General features: G+C 35.7%; 1 protein-coding gene across 1 annotated transcript; it reads right to left on the minus strand.

Moving 5' to 3' along the window:
* Nucleotides 1-11,637: 11,637 nt before the first annotated feature.
* LOC144445027 (organic cation transporter protein-like) lies at nucleotides 11,638-18,608 on the minus strand. Its single transcript, XM_078134579.1, has 8 exons — nucleotides 18,219-18,608; nucleotides 16,889-16,992; nucleotides 15,574-15,728; nucleotides 14,727-14,898; nucleotides 14,022-14,154; nucleotides 13,526-13,611; nucleotides 12,874-13,092; nucleotides 11,638-12,175 (listed from the first exon to the last, which is right to left on the minus strand). The coding sequence occupies exons 1-8, from the start codon at nucleotides 18,606-18,608 to the stop codon at nucleotides 11,638-11,640; spliced, it is 1,797 nt and encodes a 598-aa protein (XP_077990705.1).
* Nucleotides 18,609-19,219: the final 611 nt, after the last annotated feature.

A 19,219-nucleotide genomic window follows, 5' to 3' on the forward strand; every position in this document is an offset into this window, starting at 1 on the left:
GAGAATGTGTATTGACATATTTGAATCTTTGGACACGTAGCATACCGTTTCAGTTAGACAAATTAGTGGAGGTCACTAGGTAAGGATGACTACCATTTCAAGTGTGATGACAAAAGTGGATATGACCACGTTTTGTTGGATCAAGAGGAACGTGCATATGTAGGATTTCAATGGGCAGGGGTGTGGTTTGTAAACAACACACTTCCATTTGGTTGGAAGTTGTCGGCATATGTATATCATACCATGAAGCACTGTGTAACGAATTACGCTAGATCCATAGGGGTACCTTGTATACAGTATATTGATGACAGGCATGGAGGGGCTTTACAGACAACCGAGGATAATAAAGCTATAAAATGGGATAGCCGACAGAGGGCGCAAGTGGCAGCATACCTGGTATGTAGAATAGCAATTGAGGCAGGTTATTGTTTATATATCTTGAGAAAAGTGTGTTGTACCCAGTACAATCATTGGTTATGCTAGGGTTGTTAGTGGATTCAAAAACAGTCCTTCGCTATACCAGAAAATAAGAAAATAAGATTTCTAGATTTGATAGAAAGTACATTATCAGAGAGGATGGTGGTTTTGCTGGTACTGCAGAAAATTATGGGCAAATGTATCTCTTTAATTTTGGCAATACCATGCGCGAGATTATATATTAGACAGATGGCAAATGCGTGTGGAAAAGCCAAAAATAACGCCAGATAGTTGATCCCGATTAGAGGGCAACTCCGACAAGAAATAGAGCAATGGAAAGCTATCATAGAACAAGCAGGAAAATTCAAGTGGCCAACAGAGAGCCACTTAAATTTGAAGATGTACACTGACTCCAGTAATCATAGATGGGGAGCAGTGGCGCACATTGATGGTGAAAAAGTTGTTATCGTGGCGACTTGGGAGGAAGGTGTGAAAGATGTACCAATAGTTAGAAAGGAGGCAGAAGCAGTATATAGGGCACTTATTGCCATTAAAGACCACATCGATAATAAGCGTGTCGATGTGTTTGTAGATGCATTGCCTGTAGTACAAGCATGGCGAAACGGGTTCCCTGGGGCAAGAGCTTACGGCCTTAACGAAATTCTGAAGAAAGTGTTCAATTTCGTTTTCGAGCATAATGTACGGCTTACAATGACTCATGTGGCTTCAGCTGACAATGAAGCCGACTCGCCATCACAGGATACTTCACTGTCAAATGCGATGCTGTCCGACAGTGCTTGGCATTGGGTGGAAAGTAAGTATGGTCCACATCAGGTGGATGCAATGGCAGATTGTTCAAATAAAAAGCTGCCCCGATACATAGCTCAGTTTTATCAGAATAAATGTGAAGGCGAACATCTTTCAACATGACTTTAGTAGGGCTGATAAAATATATGTGTATCCGCCATTCAGTTTAGTACGTACCCTCGGTCTTGAAGCATGTCATTGATCAAAGCTTCAATGCAACAGTGATTGTGCCGAGAGACCGTTTTCTGACATCGTATTGGCCACTAGTCAGTCGGAGAGCTGTGAACATAGTGAAGATAGCTAGTAAAGGGGAAGTCTGAATCATTCAAGCCTCTTCTAGTAAAGGCTACATAGACCACCCCTTACCGAGTGACTTATATGTCGTCACCTTTGACGGGATATCATAGAAATAGCGCCACCTAGAGTTTGTTATAGACGGAGTGCAAATAAAGTGAGGAAGCAGTAGCTATGTAAAGAAGGAAGAGAGAGGGCAACATACTACATAGTTGTATTTGGGATGATAATGTGTACAGTAATAATTAAAATTCGTTAATAAATAAAGTGGATAATATCGTAATTGTATTTGTTGGCAGTGGTTTTATGAATGTTGAGAGGTTAAATTGATTTTTTAGGCAGATTTGTTGGATTTGACGACCAAGCCAAATCATGTAAACTGCGCATCAAAGATGTTGACCTCAAGGGTGGAAGCCGACAGTCAAATCAATGTTGAAAGCATCGATCACAGAATACATGAGTTACTCGGGGAAAAATCAGATTATGAGAAACAAAAAGATAAACCCATTCAGCAATTCGAGGATTTTCTAGGAAAATTGCCGACACCTAAAGCAGTAGATGCGGCAGCTCCGGAAGATGTAGTAAGGTTTTTGGTTTTCAAAGATAACGATGCCAAGACGCAGGTACACCATCATAATTGTGTATATCTCGGACGGTCCGGCCAGATGTCATGTGATTGTCCAAAACGACTGAGAGTTGGTACAGCCAAACATATGGTATCAAAATTATCAGCTTATTTTCAAGCAATATGTTTAGGAACTCAGTTGTGTGTAGCAAACCCAGCCTGTTCGATCATGGTCCAGCGATACATCAAAAAGATATCTGAAGAGCAAGCTAAAGCACATGTCACGGTTAAGCAGGCAAATCCGTTGTTCTTGCATAAAATGATAGTTGTATTTGACCACATTCTGGCGATAATGGCGTCAACCTCATCACCAACACAGGCATATGTATACGCGAGAGATTTAACTTTCTTAAAAATGCTATTCTTCTCAGGCGATCGGACAGGGGATCTCGGGCAGGTAAAGTCACAAGAAATCCTCCGTTTTCCTGATAATTCAGGGTTGATTTTTAATCACACATTTGGCGAGACCTTAAGAGGTGCAGACACAAATATGTTTGCCATTAAGAGGTGTCGAGACATACGCCTATGCCCAGTCAATACTTTGACCAGTATATCTAGTTAGCTAGCTAGGTAGGTGTATATTTAAGCACAGGATATCTATTTCGACCAACAACACCAACGGGAAATGTCTTGAAGTCTATAAATGCACAATATAAACGTTTTCTATTTGACAATGATTTTGCAATAAAATTGTTCAAAGCAAATATTGCATCCACAGTACTCAAGCCAGGCATAAAGCCAAACTGGGCATCGGTAATAACATCTTGGTTCGATGACAATGTAAGCAAACGTTGATTGATTACAGTTGTGAAAAGTTTACCTAAATGACTTACTAAACTAATACCACGATAATTGCTGGGTTCTTTGGCATCACCCTTTTTAAACATTGGCACAATTACTGCCGATGACCAACTTTCTGGAAAAAACTTTATCTAACACACAGTTAAAGATCTTAACTAAAATTGGAACAATAAAATCTTTACATTCAATGAAAAATTCATTCATAACACAGTCTGGCCCATGGTTCTTCCCACGTTTTAACTTGCCAATAGCATTCTCTAACTCGTCCTGTGTAATATTGACCTCTAGTTCATCAAATGCAATGTTGTGTTCATCGATAGCATATTCTTCCGCAGTCTCAATGTCAACTATAGACGACTGTAGTTGTTTGAAGTACTCTGAGAGCGTCCCCAAATTAACACCTATACTACCCTTCTTCGAACGATAGAATCTTTTAAAAAATTCTGTAGGATTATGTTTTTTCAAATGAGCTAGCATATCTCCTTCAGTACGCAAATAATATCGCTTACGCTTAGCTTCTATAAATTTATATTTTCGTTTCTTTTCGTTCAAAAACGTGTGGTGCTCAGTAGTCTTACTCCTGTTGAATTGGTTGAGTGCACGTTTGTACTCTCTGTAATATCGCTTTAGCTCATCATTAAACCAATGTTTGTCAGGTACATTACGAGAAGATATATTTACATCAAAGGTATAAACATTGCTATCTGGTGTTCGAGATCGGGTAGCATAGGATTTACAGAAAGGAGTGAATATCCTACTCAGCACACTAGTGAAATTATCAACGTTACTATTCATGGTAGCTTGTGAAACAATCCCAGCTTCATTGAAAGAAGTGTGAATTTTATCGAGATTCACTCGTACTGCCTCACGACAATGTGGTGCAAGATTAGCGTTCCAATGGTACACTTCACGAACTTTCCCTGTACTGAGTTCGTTGTTCTCTACTTGTGGACACAAATAGCTGACTGCCAATTCCACATGTAGGGGCGCATGGTCAGAATATTCATTAAAGTTACACACAATAAATTTACTAACAATAGGGAAAAATGCTGGTGGGGTCAACCCATAGTACACTCATTCAACATGCCCCATTGAATATAAAGTCATTACTAGTCTAGTGCCACCTGTATGTCTACCATTCAAAATCCGCAAACCAGTAGACTTGCAGTGTGGATTAATCAGTTCTTAGCAATTAGAAAAAATTGATAAAACATGATGGTATATTTACAATCAACAACAAAAATAACTATGAATGGATGTATTCCACATAACATGTACACTTACATATCAGATAGCTGGCCGTAAAGAAGTGCTCCACACATAACACCAATACTAGATGTGGTTTTTGAAAGTTGTTTCAACCAATCATTTTCACATACCAGATCAAACTATTAGGTGCACAGAAGAGAACAATGGAAGTGTAAACCAAATCAGTAATTACTGAAAATATGTACTATGCAAAATATTAATACGTCAATAGAGTGGCTGTTACGATATATTTACTATTTCAATTTTGCACGTAAGCGCCACTAGAAATGGCTGGTGTCCATAATGCTGAAAACAATGATATAATCAAATCTAAATTGCCAACACATTGGAAAATATCAAATGAATATATCTCGTTGTTTATGTAGTTGTGTGTGTTTACAACAGACGAAACTGTGCTCTTTGACTACCAAGTTTTTTTCTGAGACTGGTGGAAGAGAATGCTTTCCAACATGCACAAAGCCTCGTAGGTGCTGCCCCAAGGAAATACAAGTCACGTAAATATCAAGGTTTTTTTGAAAGGGTGTAGAAAATACAGTTTAATCCTACCTCCATTATCTGTGTATTCGTAAATGTAGATCTATCATATACCCATCCATTATCACAGTCAATAGTACGTTTCCCATACGAACAATCGTCAACAGAACCGTTGAAAATGGTTATTTCAGGAACATTCACATCATACCTTGCACATGAGTCCCATTCTTGCACGTCATCGTCTGTGCCGTATGGAATGGTGCATATCTTCAATGTCGAATTCTTCTCAAAGATTTGGTTGTCATACACTCTACAATAGTGAGCTGTAGAGACGCTGTAAAACGTGTTACAGAAACTAAACCAGGAGAGTGGGATTAGTGAGAAGAAAATGAAAAACATTTGAGTCTTCTGGAATTTGCCAAACTCTCCAATCGAGTGTAAAATATTTTCATATTCCATTTGTCCGGATAGAGATATGAAGATGAAGTAAAAAATAATATGGTATACTCAATTGTATACATGGGACACTTTGCAAAACTTGTTATTACAGTTATGTCGAACCTTTATTTGGTCAAATCCTAAATTTAGCTTAATGCATATAACCCAAATATTCATGTATTTAACATGTTTACAAAATTTTGCATTCATCCGAGACAATATTCAACAAAAATAAAACATGTCACTCTACAAATGGAGAAACAAGTCAACAGGTCATCATATTACAATATAAATGATCTCAAATACGACATGCACATACATGCTCTTAAGTCTTGCATCTATTTACGGGTCTATTTTACCACGGAGGGGATGGATTACAATTGAATACAAAATGCAAATGACTCGAATGAAAAGCTATATCAATTCGGATTTAGTCGAGATGTAGGCTTTCTTAACAAAATGTGCATCTATTTACGGGTCTATTTTACCACGGAGGGGCTGGATTACAATTGATTAAAAATGCAAATGACTAAAATGAAAAGCTATATCAATTCGGATTTAGGCGCGATGTAGGCTTTGTTAACAAAATGATATGAATCTACTAGTTTCGCATATCAGCATACTAATTAAAAAGTCTGAGTTGCTATGTATTAGATTGAAGCGAAACAATTTGTCAAGAAACTCAACAGAACTAAGTAAGTATGTATGGTTTCTTAAGGATAAAGAAATTGACTACGACATCACGTGGAAAATTATCGCGCGCGCGAGACCGTACAACAGCTCCAGTCAGAGATGTAATCTCAGCATAACTGAAAAGTACATTATAATTTGTCAACCTCATCGCAGCACTCTAAACAAACGGAATGAACTTGTTTCGTCGTGTAGGCATAGACATAAATCATTATTGCAGAACAATTAACTATGCTAATACGCTATGTTACTAGGTAGCTATTCCCTGTTAGGAACATTAGAATAATATAATTTAACGGTAAGGAAACGCAGATACTATATTCCATTCTACCCCTGATGAGTGAGGAATACACACCTCACGAAACAGTTCTGTAGGGTCAATAGCATGTTTTTTTGTTCATATTTTCAAAACATATATATATATATATATATATATATATATATATATATATATATATATATATATATATATATATATATATATATATATATATATATATATTTAGTGGTGGATTGTTTGTGCAAACCATCATGTAAACCACAAACAATCCATCACTAATAAGAGCTATCAAAATATGTCTGGAAGTTAAAGGGGACCTCTACCTGACAGAAAAGCTATGTTTACTTCAGTATAGACACATTATATATACTGAGTATATATATACAATATACATAAGGCAGACATCTTGATGTATTACAGCCTTACGTTAACGGAATACATTTATTTTTTTTGCATTCAAGTCAGATGTCAGGGTAATTTATTTTAACACCTTTAGCTCGGATTATTATTATGTAAGTGTATTAAATGCCTATCACTTGATAAGTTGATAAATAAGACAACATTGTCTAGATATCCACCATCCTTGGATTTACATATACATTCGAATTGCTTATATTTTAACACTTTTTATAGTTTGCTATTGAAATTAACATGGTCCCAATACTTAATGCGACTATTTCCAACAATTTGAAAAAAAAGGAATATGCCAAATTGTCCAGGAATGACGCTAGTAGGCACACTGTATGACATCCCTGAGGATATTGTGCAGACAAAGTATTGGTTTCCTTTTGGCAATAGATACAATAAGAACATCATAACGTTAATCACAAAATGTAATATCATGGAATGAACTGATTTGGCGAAAACGCTTTATTCTGCAAGGCAATGGCTAGATTTCTTCCCATCTCTCTTACTTGTTGGAAAAAATAACTTTTCAGTTCTGTTGTGCCAGCAATTTTGAGGCACCGGTCACTTTCAAATTGACAATAAAGTCCCGATGTATTTATGATACAACACCACAAGAACAATCTCATGTAAAATATAGCTTCCTGTTTTAAAGACAACATTTCCAGTTTAGGACAAATTTACATCATTGATCGCATCACTATTCAACAGTCTCTGTATATTAATAATTCTAAAAACATAGCAATACCGTCAACAAACAGTACATATAATTGATGTGTGGAACCATATCTGATTTTAGCAAATGTGTACTGTGTCCTTTCTGCCAAGGAAATACAAGTCACGTAAATATCAAGGTTTTCGGAAGGTTGTAGAAAACACCATTTTATCCATTATCTGTGTATTAGTAAATGTAGATTGATCATATACCCATCCATTATCACAGTCGATAATACGTTTCCCATACGAACAATCGTCAACAGAACCGTTGAAAATGGTCATTTCATACCTTGCACATGATGAGTCCCATTATTGCACGTCATTGTCTGTGCCGTATGGAATGGTGCATATCTTCAATGTCGAATTCTTCTCAAAGATTTGGTTGTCATACACTCTACAATAATGAGCTGTAGAGACGCTGTAAAACATGTTACAGCAACTAAACCACGTATATGGTATAATTGCGATTGCTATGAACATCACCTGGGTTTTCTGAAATGTTCCAAATTCTCCGATCGACTTTAAAGTATTTTCAAATTCCATTGAGCAGTATAGATGGACCCAGACGAAGCCGTTAACATGTTTATCGATATATCTCTATTAGGCCATTGCCTGCGTTATTAGACAGCTGATTATATAACAACAGAGGAGGGGCATTTAACGCGTGTCAGCTGTCATCAATGTATTCTTCAAGTATCATTAAATAGCTGACAGATGTGAAGTTGACAAGTCCTCAATTATGCTGGTATATTGATAAAATATTCATGTAAGTCACGTGGTCACAAGTACGGATATCATGGACAATACACAATAGACGAACAAATACCTCCCCAACCATACATTGCAAACACAAACTGCACCGTATGATGTGGGGTTGAGTGAAACCTAAAGATGGACGTGTTATGTGTGTGTGTGTGTGTGTATATATATATATATATATATATATATATATATATATATATATATATATATACAGGTTTTGAAAATTTGAACCAAATTATATGCTATAGACCCTACAGAACTGTTTCATGAGGTGCGTAGTCCTCACTCATCTGTACAGCATTGTATTATATCACAAGAGAATATTATTGTTGGTCCATCAACTAAATGGTATAATTTCCGAATCTACCCCTGATGAGTGAGGACTACGCACCTCATGAAACAGTTCTGTAGGGTCTATAGCATATAATTTGGTTTCAAAACCTGTATATAATTCGCTCTACTACCCGTATTGAGCACTTTTATGTGGTTTTATCTACATCCAGTCAATTATATATATATATATATATATATATATATATATATATATATATATATATATATATATATATATATATATATAGTCAAACACAAACACACGGACAGACAAACACACGGACAGACAGACAGACAGACAGACAGACAGACAGACAGACAGACAGACAGACAGACAGACAGACAGACAGACAGACAGACTGATAGATTCATCTACAGTGATATGTCCTAATTTATATCAGGTACACCATAAGGCCATATGTTTACTTACCTTTCATCATCTCAACTCAACAGAATTGTACACAGTGTTCCCACTATATTTACCAGAAACCTTTATTTCAATGTTTGCCCTGTCGAATTTTTGTATTATTGTAATATACATATAACATTCAATGACTTTATCTCACAGCCATAAAATCAGCAGATTTCTATGAAAGAAGTCTAATCATAATTCAAATATTTCTATATTTATTATGTATATGCATACGTTCTGTTTTAAGTTCGTTGTTAAATTCATCCGATAGATGTATTAAAATTACATGAATTGAATCATTTAATTGTGCAATTGGAATTCTGTCTTCATATTGTATTTTTTGATCTCTTTACGATTCGGAAATTATACCATTTAGTTGATGGACCAACAATAATATTCTCTTGTGATATAATACAATGCTGTACAGAAACACCACAAGAGTATATCATGGATTTCACAACATCATTGCAATTATGAAGTATGAAGTATGAACGGTCATTTCAGGAACCTTCACCTCATAACTTGCGCATGAGTCATTATCGATACCGTACGGGATGATGCATATCTGAGTTTATGCTGAGTTCTTCTCAAAGATTTGGTTATCATATACTCTGCAATAATGAGCTGGAGAGACGCTGTAAAACGTGTTACAGAAACTAAACCAGGAATGGATTACTGAGAAGAAAATGAAAAACACTAGAGTCTCCTGGAATTTACTTTGTTTGGTCAAATCCGTAATTTAGCTGTATATTATCCAAATGTTCATGTACTTAACATGTCTACAAAATTTTGCATTCATCCGAGACAATATTCAACAAAGGAAAACATGTCACTCTACAAATGGAGAAACAAGTCAACAGGTCATCACATTACAATATTATTATTATTATTATTATTATTATTATTAATCTTTATTTATTAATCTCGATAACTCCATAGGTTTTTAAACCTCTTTTCGTGGAGGTCGAGATACATCAAAATACAAAATAACAACACAATTAAATACACGGCAATACAGTGCACTACAAATATTCAATACCAAACAAACACTAAAAATTGACATTGGTGACAATCAAAAGAGGAATAAAATTTCAATAGACTGTTTAAAATACATTTACAGATACAATAAGTACAATTGACTTAAAATGATTCATCCACATACTTTGTAAATAAGAAATTATAGCAATCCCTCTTAAAAACATTAACTGCATCTATTTTACGCAAATGTACAGGTAGATTATTAAAATCTTTGGCTCCTCTTACTGTAAATGACTTTTTAAAAAACTCAGTTTTGGCTCTAGGTATTTCTAAAAGGTGCTGATCAACTTAGTCTTTTACAAATGATATCAAATACGACATGTACATACATGTTCTTAAGTCAACCTAACTGTACACCTATTTACGGCCATCCGACCATCTTGTTACGCAATATATACACAAACATTTAAGTGAGTGTATATATCGACCTTGGCAATCCCAATTTTATCAGTCGCCTGATGATCGCTGAGGAAGCGTGAAACTCTGAGTAACGACTTATAACATCCTTAGTCTTTTACATTATGATGTCTGTATATATATGTTGCACAAATAATATATCAATTTATACCAAATCGACTTTTGTTAATTCAGGGAACAAATAAGTACAAATTTTGCGAAATCACGAAAATATTTATAAGAACGGGTTACATATAAATAAACGCCTAACCGCTTGTAAGTAATATATAATTTAAGTAAAAATTAAAAATAATCGAGTTTTAGTAAAGTTGATTGGCCGTTTAATGTAGCATAACCACTATAGCGGAGAAATAATTATAGAATATCATGTAATTAGCGTTAATTATTATTAAGTAGTGACCGCTTTTCGTTGCTTTTCTCATCCGATCGACTCCTACGAAAAGAAAAATAACAATAAGTGAAGAATGAGTTTGGAAAATAATGTAGCTTTATTGGGTTTTTTTGAAAATAATGTTTTTTATCAGATTAGAAATATGAGAGAAAATATATACATGTGTATAAACACACAACTTTACATTTTCGGATTTCTATTCACTCCTTTTCTGTCAGGTGATTATTTTCTTTTCCAGACATTCTGACATACGTTGTAGAACTAGTCAGTTCTATCCGTCGCATGTGTGTGTATATAGTGATGTGTATACTATTGTAACTTATCAAATCAAAAGTTGATTCGAATAGAAACGTTTTTAAAAAAATACAAATACAAAATCCACAACCGAGTCTTAGATATCGACGAATTCATAAACATAATACGAAAGTTTTCCTTTGCGTTATCAAACCACAGTGATAGCTAAAATCATGTTAATATTTTGAAATTTTACTCAGTCAACAACCAGAGAAGACATATACTCAATCGAAAAGAAGTAACAATTATGCTTCAGACGATGGTCGTTTTTTAAAGTAGAAAAAATCGCAACAACTTACAATTTTGATGGCTGCACATTTTCCAATGTTTCTGGAAGGTTGATATTTGAGGTTTCAGGAAGTAACAATACACATACACCAGACAAGATACATATCACACCCATGATGATGTATGTTGAGTAATAATATATATCAATCAGGTACACTATGTATGGAACGAACACTGATCCCACATAGTAGCCCAGGAAGACGAAACCAATTCCTGCGTTCCTAAAAAAAAAAAAAATTACATTTTGCGGTGTTTCAACGAACAAGCAAACAACAACGTACATTGTAAGACATTGAGGTGAATGACTAACTGTTTGTCTACCTCATGGGAGTCGACATAGAGGTGAATGATTAACTGTTTGCCTACCTCATGGGAGTCGACGTTGAGGTGAATGATTAGCTGTTTGCCTACCTCATGGGAGTCGACGTTGAGGTGAGTGATTAACTGTTTGTCTACCTCATGGGAGTCGATGTTGAGGTGAGTGATTAACTGTTGCCTACCTCATGGGAATCGACGTTGAGGTGAGTGATTAGCTGTTTGTCTACCTCATGGGAGTCGACGTTGAGGTGAGTGATTAGTTGTTTGCCTACCTCATGGGAGTCGACGTTGAGGTGAATGATTAGTTGTTTGCCTACCTCATGGGAGTCGACATTGAGGTGAGTGATTAACTGTTTGTCTACCTCATGGGAGTCGACGTTGAGGTGAATGATTAACTGTTTGCCTACCTCATGAGAGTCGACGCTGAGGTGAGTGATTAGCTGTTTGCCTACCTCATGGGAGTTGACGTTGAGGTGAATGATTAGTTGTTTGCCTACCTCATGGGAGTCAACACTGAGGTGAGTGATTAACTGTTTGTCTACCTCATGGGAGTCGACGTTGAGGTGAATGATTAGTTGTTTGCCTACCTCATGGGAGTCGACGTTGAGGTGAATGATTAGTTGTTTGCCTACCTCATGGGAGTCGGGTAAACCTCCATAGATACAGTGGTTGCCATTAGAAATGCCATTGTTATACACATCTTGGCTACAGTAATAACAGCAATGTTCAAAACGGCATTAGCTGAAAATCAGGAAATACAAACAACCTGGCGATCAGAACTACAATCTCGAACGTTATAGAAGTGCTAAGGTACGATCACCCTGTCCTTGCATTCATGTTGGTATGGATTCACAGGGAAGTTTATGACGTCGAAACATTGTTTATGGCACCTCTTTACGCTACATTTACATGGATACCAATTTGATGATCTGGGTGTGGACGGTCAGTCAATTATTTCTTATATAAACCATCGATCATCCAATCAATCAACATAATATTATATATCTATATATTATAGCCATCCATCCATCGACCGATCCATCCATCCATCTGTCCGTCCGTCCGTCTGTCCGTCTGTCTGTCTGTCTGTCTGTCTGTCTGTCTGTCTGCCTGTCTCTCTGACTCTCTGTCTCTCTGTCTACATTTCTCTCTCTATCAGTCTCTCTCTGTCTGTCTGTCTGTCTGTCTGTCTGTCCGTCCGTCCGACTGTCTGTCTGTGTCTAGCTGTCTAGCAATCAATAAATCACTCGACCAACCAATCTTACGATATTTGTTTTCATTCAATCACCGCAGTGCTCAGACCTGTTGAGGAAGCTAATATTCGATTTGGTCATTAATTGAACGAGCACACCGATCAATATCTCTACCCTCCTTCTTGAAATACAATAGTGTGATAAACTAACACGTGTATACCTATGAATGCAGACGAGGTCCATAACACACCAGTTAAAATCATCGTTGTACACAGTAACCATCGTCTGGGAAGATAGCCAAGTAACCACAATCCTAGCAGATTAGCAGGTATTTCCACTAAACATGACAACATATACAGAGTATATGGATTGTCAGAGAAGTAGTTTGAGTTATACGCCATCCCGCCATATAACATACCAGTGGATAACCTGTACAAACAGTATTTTGAATGATTTATTGTTTTATATAACTTTACTTTATTTCAAAGTTACAATTTCTCTATTATAGGGGTGTTATTTCTCTATTATTAGCAATACATACATTGCTATTGTATGTATGTATGTATGTATGTATGTATGTATGTATGTATGTATGTATGTGTATGTGTGTGTATGTATGAATGTATGTATGTATGTATGTATGTATGTATGTGTATGTATGTATGTATGTATGTATGTATGTATGTATGTATGTGTATGTGTGTGTATGTATGCATGTATGTATGTATGTATGTATGTATGTATGTATGTATGTATGTATGCATAATATATATAATCGCTAAATTTCTTTTTCATGTACAAGACCTAAGTGTAAACGTCTAATGACAGGAGAAATAATGTCTATACAAACATCCATGCTTACATATAAAAACAGAGATTGGTTGCATTCATTCTTAATCCGGGTGATCGGAATATATCTAGTAATGTAAATTTCGTGACTTCTGTGACCTGAAATGTTAATTTGAAAATATGATTAGTTTTGGTTAAAACATTATCATTATTATTATTATTTCAGTAAACAAATGCAACTTTTATTGAAACTGTTTGACATCAGTAGTGCAAGAGTGTGTTAATATTTGTTTGTGTTTAAATCAATGATAAATGTTAATGATAATCATAATATTAATAATAATAATAATATACTTCTTGCTCTCTTATCACACTCTCAAAGTTAACAGCTTAATATAGTCTTTGTGGTTTTCAGTCCTTTCAATTAGGAAGTAATTGTTCTATAGAGAGGTCTTTCGTATTCACAATCTCTCTATTGTAGGGATCGGAGAAGGAGTTTGTTCTATTTAAGGGCCTCAAAAAAGTAAACCAACATTGTTTCTGGAAGCATTTTTAACTTTACTCCTTACCTCATCCTTATGCGGCGTTTCAAGTTTATATTCACAAACGTTGTTATTCCAGCGAGCAATTTCCTGGATTATTTTGCCAGCTTCTTCTGTTCTTTCTTTTTGAATTAGCCATCGTGCAGACTCTTTGATAATGCTGTAATAATATGAAAACAGATATTGGGTTACCTGACCATTTAAAAGCTTAACTAAAGAAAAGATTGTGATTAACGATAAAGTGACTTTTTTGAGTGATTACTAGATTAGTTTCACAATTTATTTTGTCTGTTTGTGCAGAGTTGTTTAATCTCTTCTACATTTGGTAACCCTAGTAGAAACTGACCAATTGTACGAGGATAAAGACGATGCTTGCCATGGCTATAGCAAATTGTTTTATATGTCATGTCCACATATAGCTAGACAAAGCGATTGCCTTCCTTTACAGGAGGTCAAATGAAACCCAGCTAGTTATATTGTTTTCTTCAAACAGTGATATTGTAATCTATTGTATATACATTTACCATTCTAGAATATTGCTAGGTTTATCTTAACTTTTAGTCGGTATTTTTTTCTGTGTTGTTCAATTTTTATTGTCAGTAGCTTGACCTGTTTGTTTGTGCTTGATATGATTACGTGTAATGTTTGCTGTATTTTTTAAGAGTCCGTAAATGGGACTTGCTCCCTTTGGTCATTCTGGAAATAAAATATAAATTAAAAAAAGAAACTTACAAGTAGTAAGGAATGTAGATGAGAGACGTGAGGGCTATCACAAGTTGAACCTTTCTCCAATCACCATGGCAACCCATTGATATCACTCCCAATATTGCACTACCCATGGCCCATCCAAATTTGCAAACGGTCAAAACGAAAGGTCTATATTGTGAAGATACTATTTCCACAACTGTTTAGACAAGGAGTGACATTAAGTATAAATTACAAGTAACAATCGCAGTAGGTGTCTTTAGCACAACTGAACTGAGGTTCATTAGTGGTAATGGCGTCTTGAAATGTGTGTGTGTGTGTGTGTGTGTGTGTGTGTGTGTGTGTGTGTGTGTGTGTGTGTGTGAATGTAAATGACAACGTGAAAACCCGCCTGACCGATTGCCTTGAGATTTGTTGGAGATATTACATTGGGTGTCTAGATAAAGAATTGTTCAAATGGCAACGATCTGATCAGTACTTTTTAAGTTATATCCAAAATAGTGATTTTCTATCGAAATCGTCACACTTTCACAGTGGAAGTCTATGAGGTATAGTTATATAATGTTGCATAATCACTTGGCCAAAGTCGATGGGATGTTCCATAAGCCTGTAGGGGTGTTTTCTTGTTTGAAGTGTGCTTATTAGATAACAACTTCATACTGAACTATCAAAGTCAAGATTGTCTACAAGATCTTAATATATATAATTGTACATAATGCATAAATTAAAAACTAATGCACTTTTTCAGTTCTACGAATCGTCGGGTTAATTTACCAATAATACAGTTTAGTGTTTACAAATAACAAACTGAATAAAAGATCATTAAAGCATAAATATAGAAATAAGAATACTATTGTTAATTGGTAATATTTACCTAGAACGTGACCAACAACATAAATTCCCCCAGTAAGGAAAGACATCAGGAATTGAATGACGATAAAACTGTAGAAGTTTGGTAAGAATACGATTACAGAGTTCAAGATAGTTCCAGACAGCAGGCTCAAGTATAACGTTGGTCTCCTACCATATCTGTGAGGTACAAAACAGTCTGTATTCTTAATTAAGGTAGATTGCACCATGGGTACAAATTTCCCTGAAAATCACAGAATTCTAATTCGAAAGCTTACTACTGTTTTTTTTTAGAATAATGAAAGAAATACTGGGATCCACCGTCTTGTTTTCGCAGAGTTAATACAATATTTGGCGGCCACATTGGATTCAAAAATGACTAAATGTTGATATCAATTTGACCTCTATTTCAAAACTTTACATGGTGACCCCAGATTTTTGCCATTGGTATTACCTGAAGACAACATGGAGTCTTCTTGAACAAAGTAACAGTAAATGTTTAAGAGTTATTTCCACGGCGTATTTCATGTTAAGTTTTTAACCTCTTCTAAATTTGGCACTGCGAATTCCTATATAGAATAGCAATAATCAATTTTCTTAGAAGTGGCCAAATCAAAGAGGATTAGGAATTTATTTTGGAATTGTAATCTATAAAACAATTTTATCATGCATGGCTCTCTACTTGAAAAAATCAAGTCTGTATTTGCAAATACATACAAAAGCTAAACAATGTGTAAACAGTTTGTTATTGTGCAAATATATCAATTAAACTATTCTATTGTAATGTTAACGTCAATTCTATGATATTACAATATGCAATTCCAGACTGCAAACAGGACATTGAGAATGCAGTGCCCTCGCTCAAATTGGGGAAATCATCACCTCATAGTACCGTTTCTTAAGAACTTTATGCCTTGGTATTCTCTAGAAGTGTAAATCAGAGATTTCTTATTGTTCAGATGTCGGGAAAGGTAGCACTACTCTATGATTAACTGAGTAACCTGTAACATGTATATATACCCAAAGATACATACACACAAAAGGAAGTAGAGCGCCAACATGCCAGATTTTGGAATGGCCTCCTCTATTTCGGAATTGTTGAGTGTATAGTATGGATGTCCTCGACATTTTTACGGGTAGTGAATTATGTCATCGGATAGTTTGTTAGTTATATCGTAATACCAGGTTTGAATTGTCAATTGCAAGTACGCTACAGTAAGTAGAATACCGCGAGTTCCTTTTAAATATGCAGCAAAAATAAAGCCCAACAAATATATAAACTCATGTTATGTCCCTTTAATCTGTATATTTAAATTCAACATTTTGAACTAAACACTTACACATCTGAGAGTTGGCTATAGGAGAACGAGCCTAACATAATACCAATACCATATGTAGTTTTCGACAGTTGTTTTAACCAATCATTGTCACACACCAGGTCAAACTACAGGTACACAAGAGTAGAGTGAGCTTATGCCATGTCAGTACAGAATACACAGAGTAAAATGAGATTATTTCATGTCAGTCATCGTATGATTAAAATCAGTTACTGTTTCCAGCGTTTATATATTGTAGAATTCACTATACTGTGAAAAACGTGGCTCGTACTGTGTGTTATGCTTTCCAACTAAACTCAAATAATGTGTCTGCGAAGGTCGTTTTAGTAAATGGTTGAAGTATATAAGACCTTTCCAAAATTGCAGTGTGTAGTTAAGTGTAAATGAAACATGATGGATGGATGGATGGATGGCTGGCTGGCTGGCTGGCTGGCTGGCTGGATGGATGGATGGATGGATGGATGGATAGATATATAGATAGATAGATAGATAGATAGATAGATAGATAGATAGATAGATAGATAGATAGATAGATAGATAGATAGATAGATAGATAGATAGATAGATAGATAGATAGATAGATAGATAGATAGATAGATAGATATATTGAATGAATGAAATAATACAAAACATTAGAGACACTTGCATACATCACCGGTTGGTTTGATACGACGATGCGGATGTATACAGTAGTTGTATCAAAATCTTTCATTAACTTCTATCGTATAGATTGTCCAGATCTGTTGTGGTTATGGGCAGGGTGTATATGCAAAAGCAGACACCTAGTTAACTATATGTGTCAGTCTAAATGTTAAGACTATGGAAGTCATTACTCCAGCCAATTCGAGCGACGACTGTAGTGTTTTAAAGTCGTATCTTAGATGTATGATATACTAGTACAGTGAATTTCCCAATACCGTGCAGCTTTTCTGTTTGATATAAGCATGCAGAAACCAACAAGAAACTGCATATGCCACACTTCAATATCAAGATGGCATTTGTTTGCTACATTTAGTCTATATGAAATGAACCACATCAATGTCCATGCAGACATTTGGGTGCCAATGTTTTCTTAGTATCAAACAGTACAACGGTAAAATGTTCTTTGCGGTGTTCATTTGATGTCAATATGGTGGCGGTGGCATGTGTAGTTCAATTCACTTAGACAAAATGTAGCAAGAAACTGTACTCATACAATATTGCTATCTTAAAATGTAGCATGTACATTTTCCTATTGGTTTCTGCGTGGTTGTACATTGTATCAAACAGAAAGGCTGAACTGTTTTGAGAAATTCGCAGTAAATAACAAGTGATAATAAGCCATGAATCCTACCTCCATTATCTGTGTATTCGTAAATGTAGATATGTCATATATCCATCCATTATCACAGTCAAGAGTACCTGTCTCCCCATTCAATTGCAAGCAATCACGAGCAGAATTGTTGGAAATTTCAGAAATATTCACCCTGTACCTGGTACACGAGTCCCACATTTTCACGCCAGGTTTGGAGGTGGCATATGGGATGGTGCATATCTTCAATGTCGAGTTCTTCTCGAAGCTTTGGTTGTCGTACACTCTACAATAATGAGCTGTAGAGACGCTGTAAAACGTGTTACAGAAACTAAACCATGTGTATGGTATAATTGCAATGAATATGAATATCACCTGGGTCTGAAATTTTCCAAATTCTCCGATCGACTTTAAAATGTTTTCAAATTCCATTGAGCAGAATAGATGGGCACAGACGAAGCCGTTGACAATGTTAATCCTTAAAGTCTCTTTTAAGCCATTGCCTGTATTACTAGACAACTGAGAGTATATGTCAACCGTTAGTTGCCATCAATTTATTGTTCAAGCATAACTAAACAGTTGGCGGATGTGTGGATGACCAGTCCTCAATTATGCTGGTATATTAATCAAATAGTCATGTAAGCCACATTGTTACAATTACGGATATCATGGAACATACTCAACAAACGAGCAAATACCCCCCCACCACCACCACCACCACCACCACCACCATATATAGAAAAAAGAAACCGCAACGAATGATGTGGGGTTGCGTGAAACCTAAAGATACTACAGACAGACAGACAGACAGACAGACACACACACATACACATTGCTAGATTCATGTAAAATTATGTCATACAATTTATATCAGGTACACCATAAGGCCATGTGTGTACTTACCTTTCATCATCTCAACTCAATAGAATTGTACACAGTGTTCCCACTATATTTACTAGAAACCTTTATTTCAATGTTTGCCCTGTCGAAGTTTTGTATTATTGCAATATACATATAATATCCATTGACTTTATCTCACAGCC

This window comes from Glandiceps talaboti, chromosome 13 (assembly GCF_964340395.1).
Source record: "Glandiceps talaboti chromosome 13, keGlaTala1.1, whole genome shotgun sequence".
Classification (NCBI taxonomy): domain Eukaryota; kingdom Metazoa; phylum Hemichordata; class Enteropneusta; family Spengelidae; genus Glandiceps; species Glandiceps talaboti.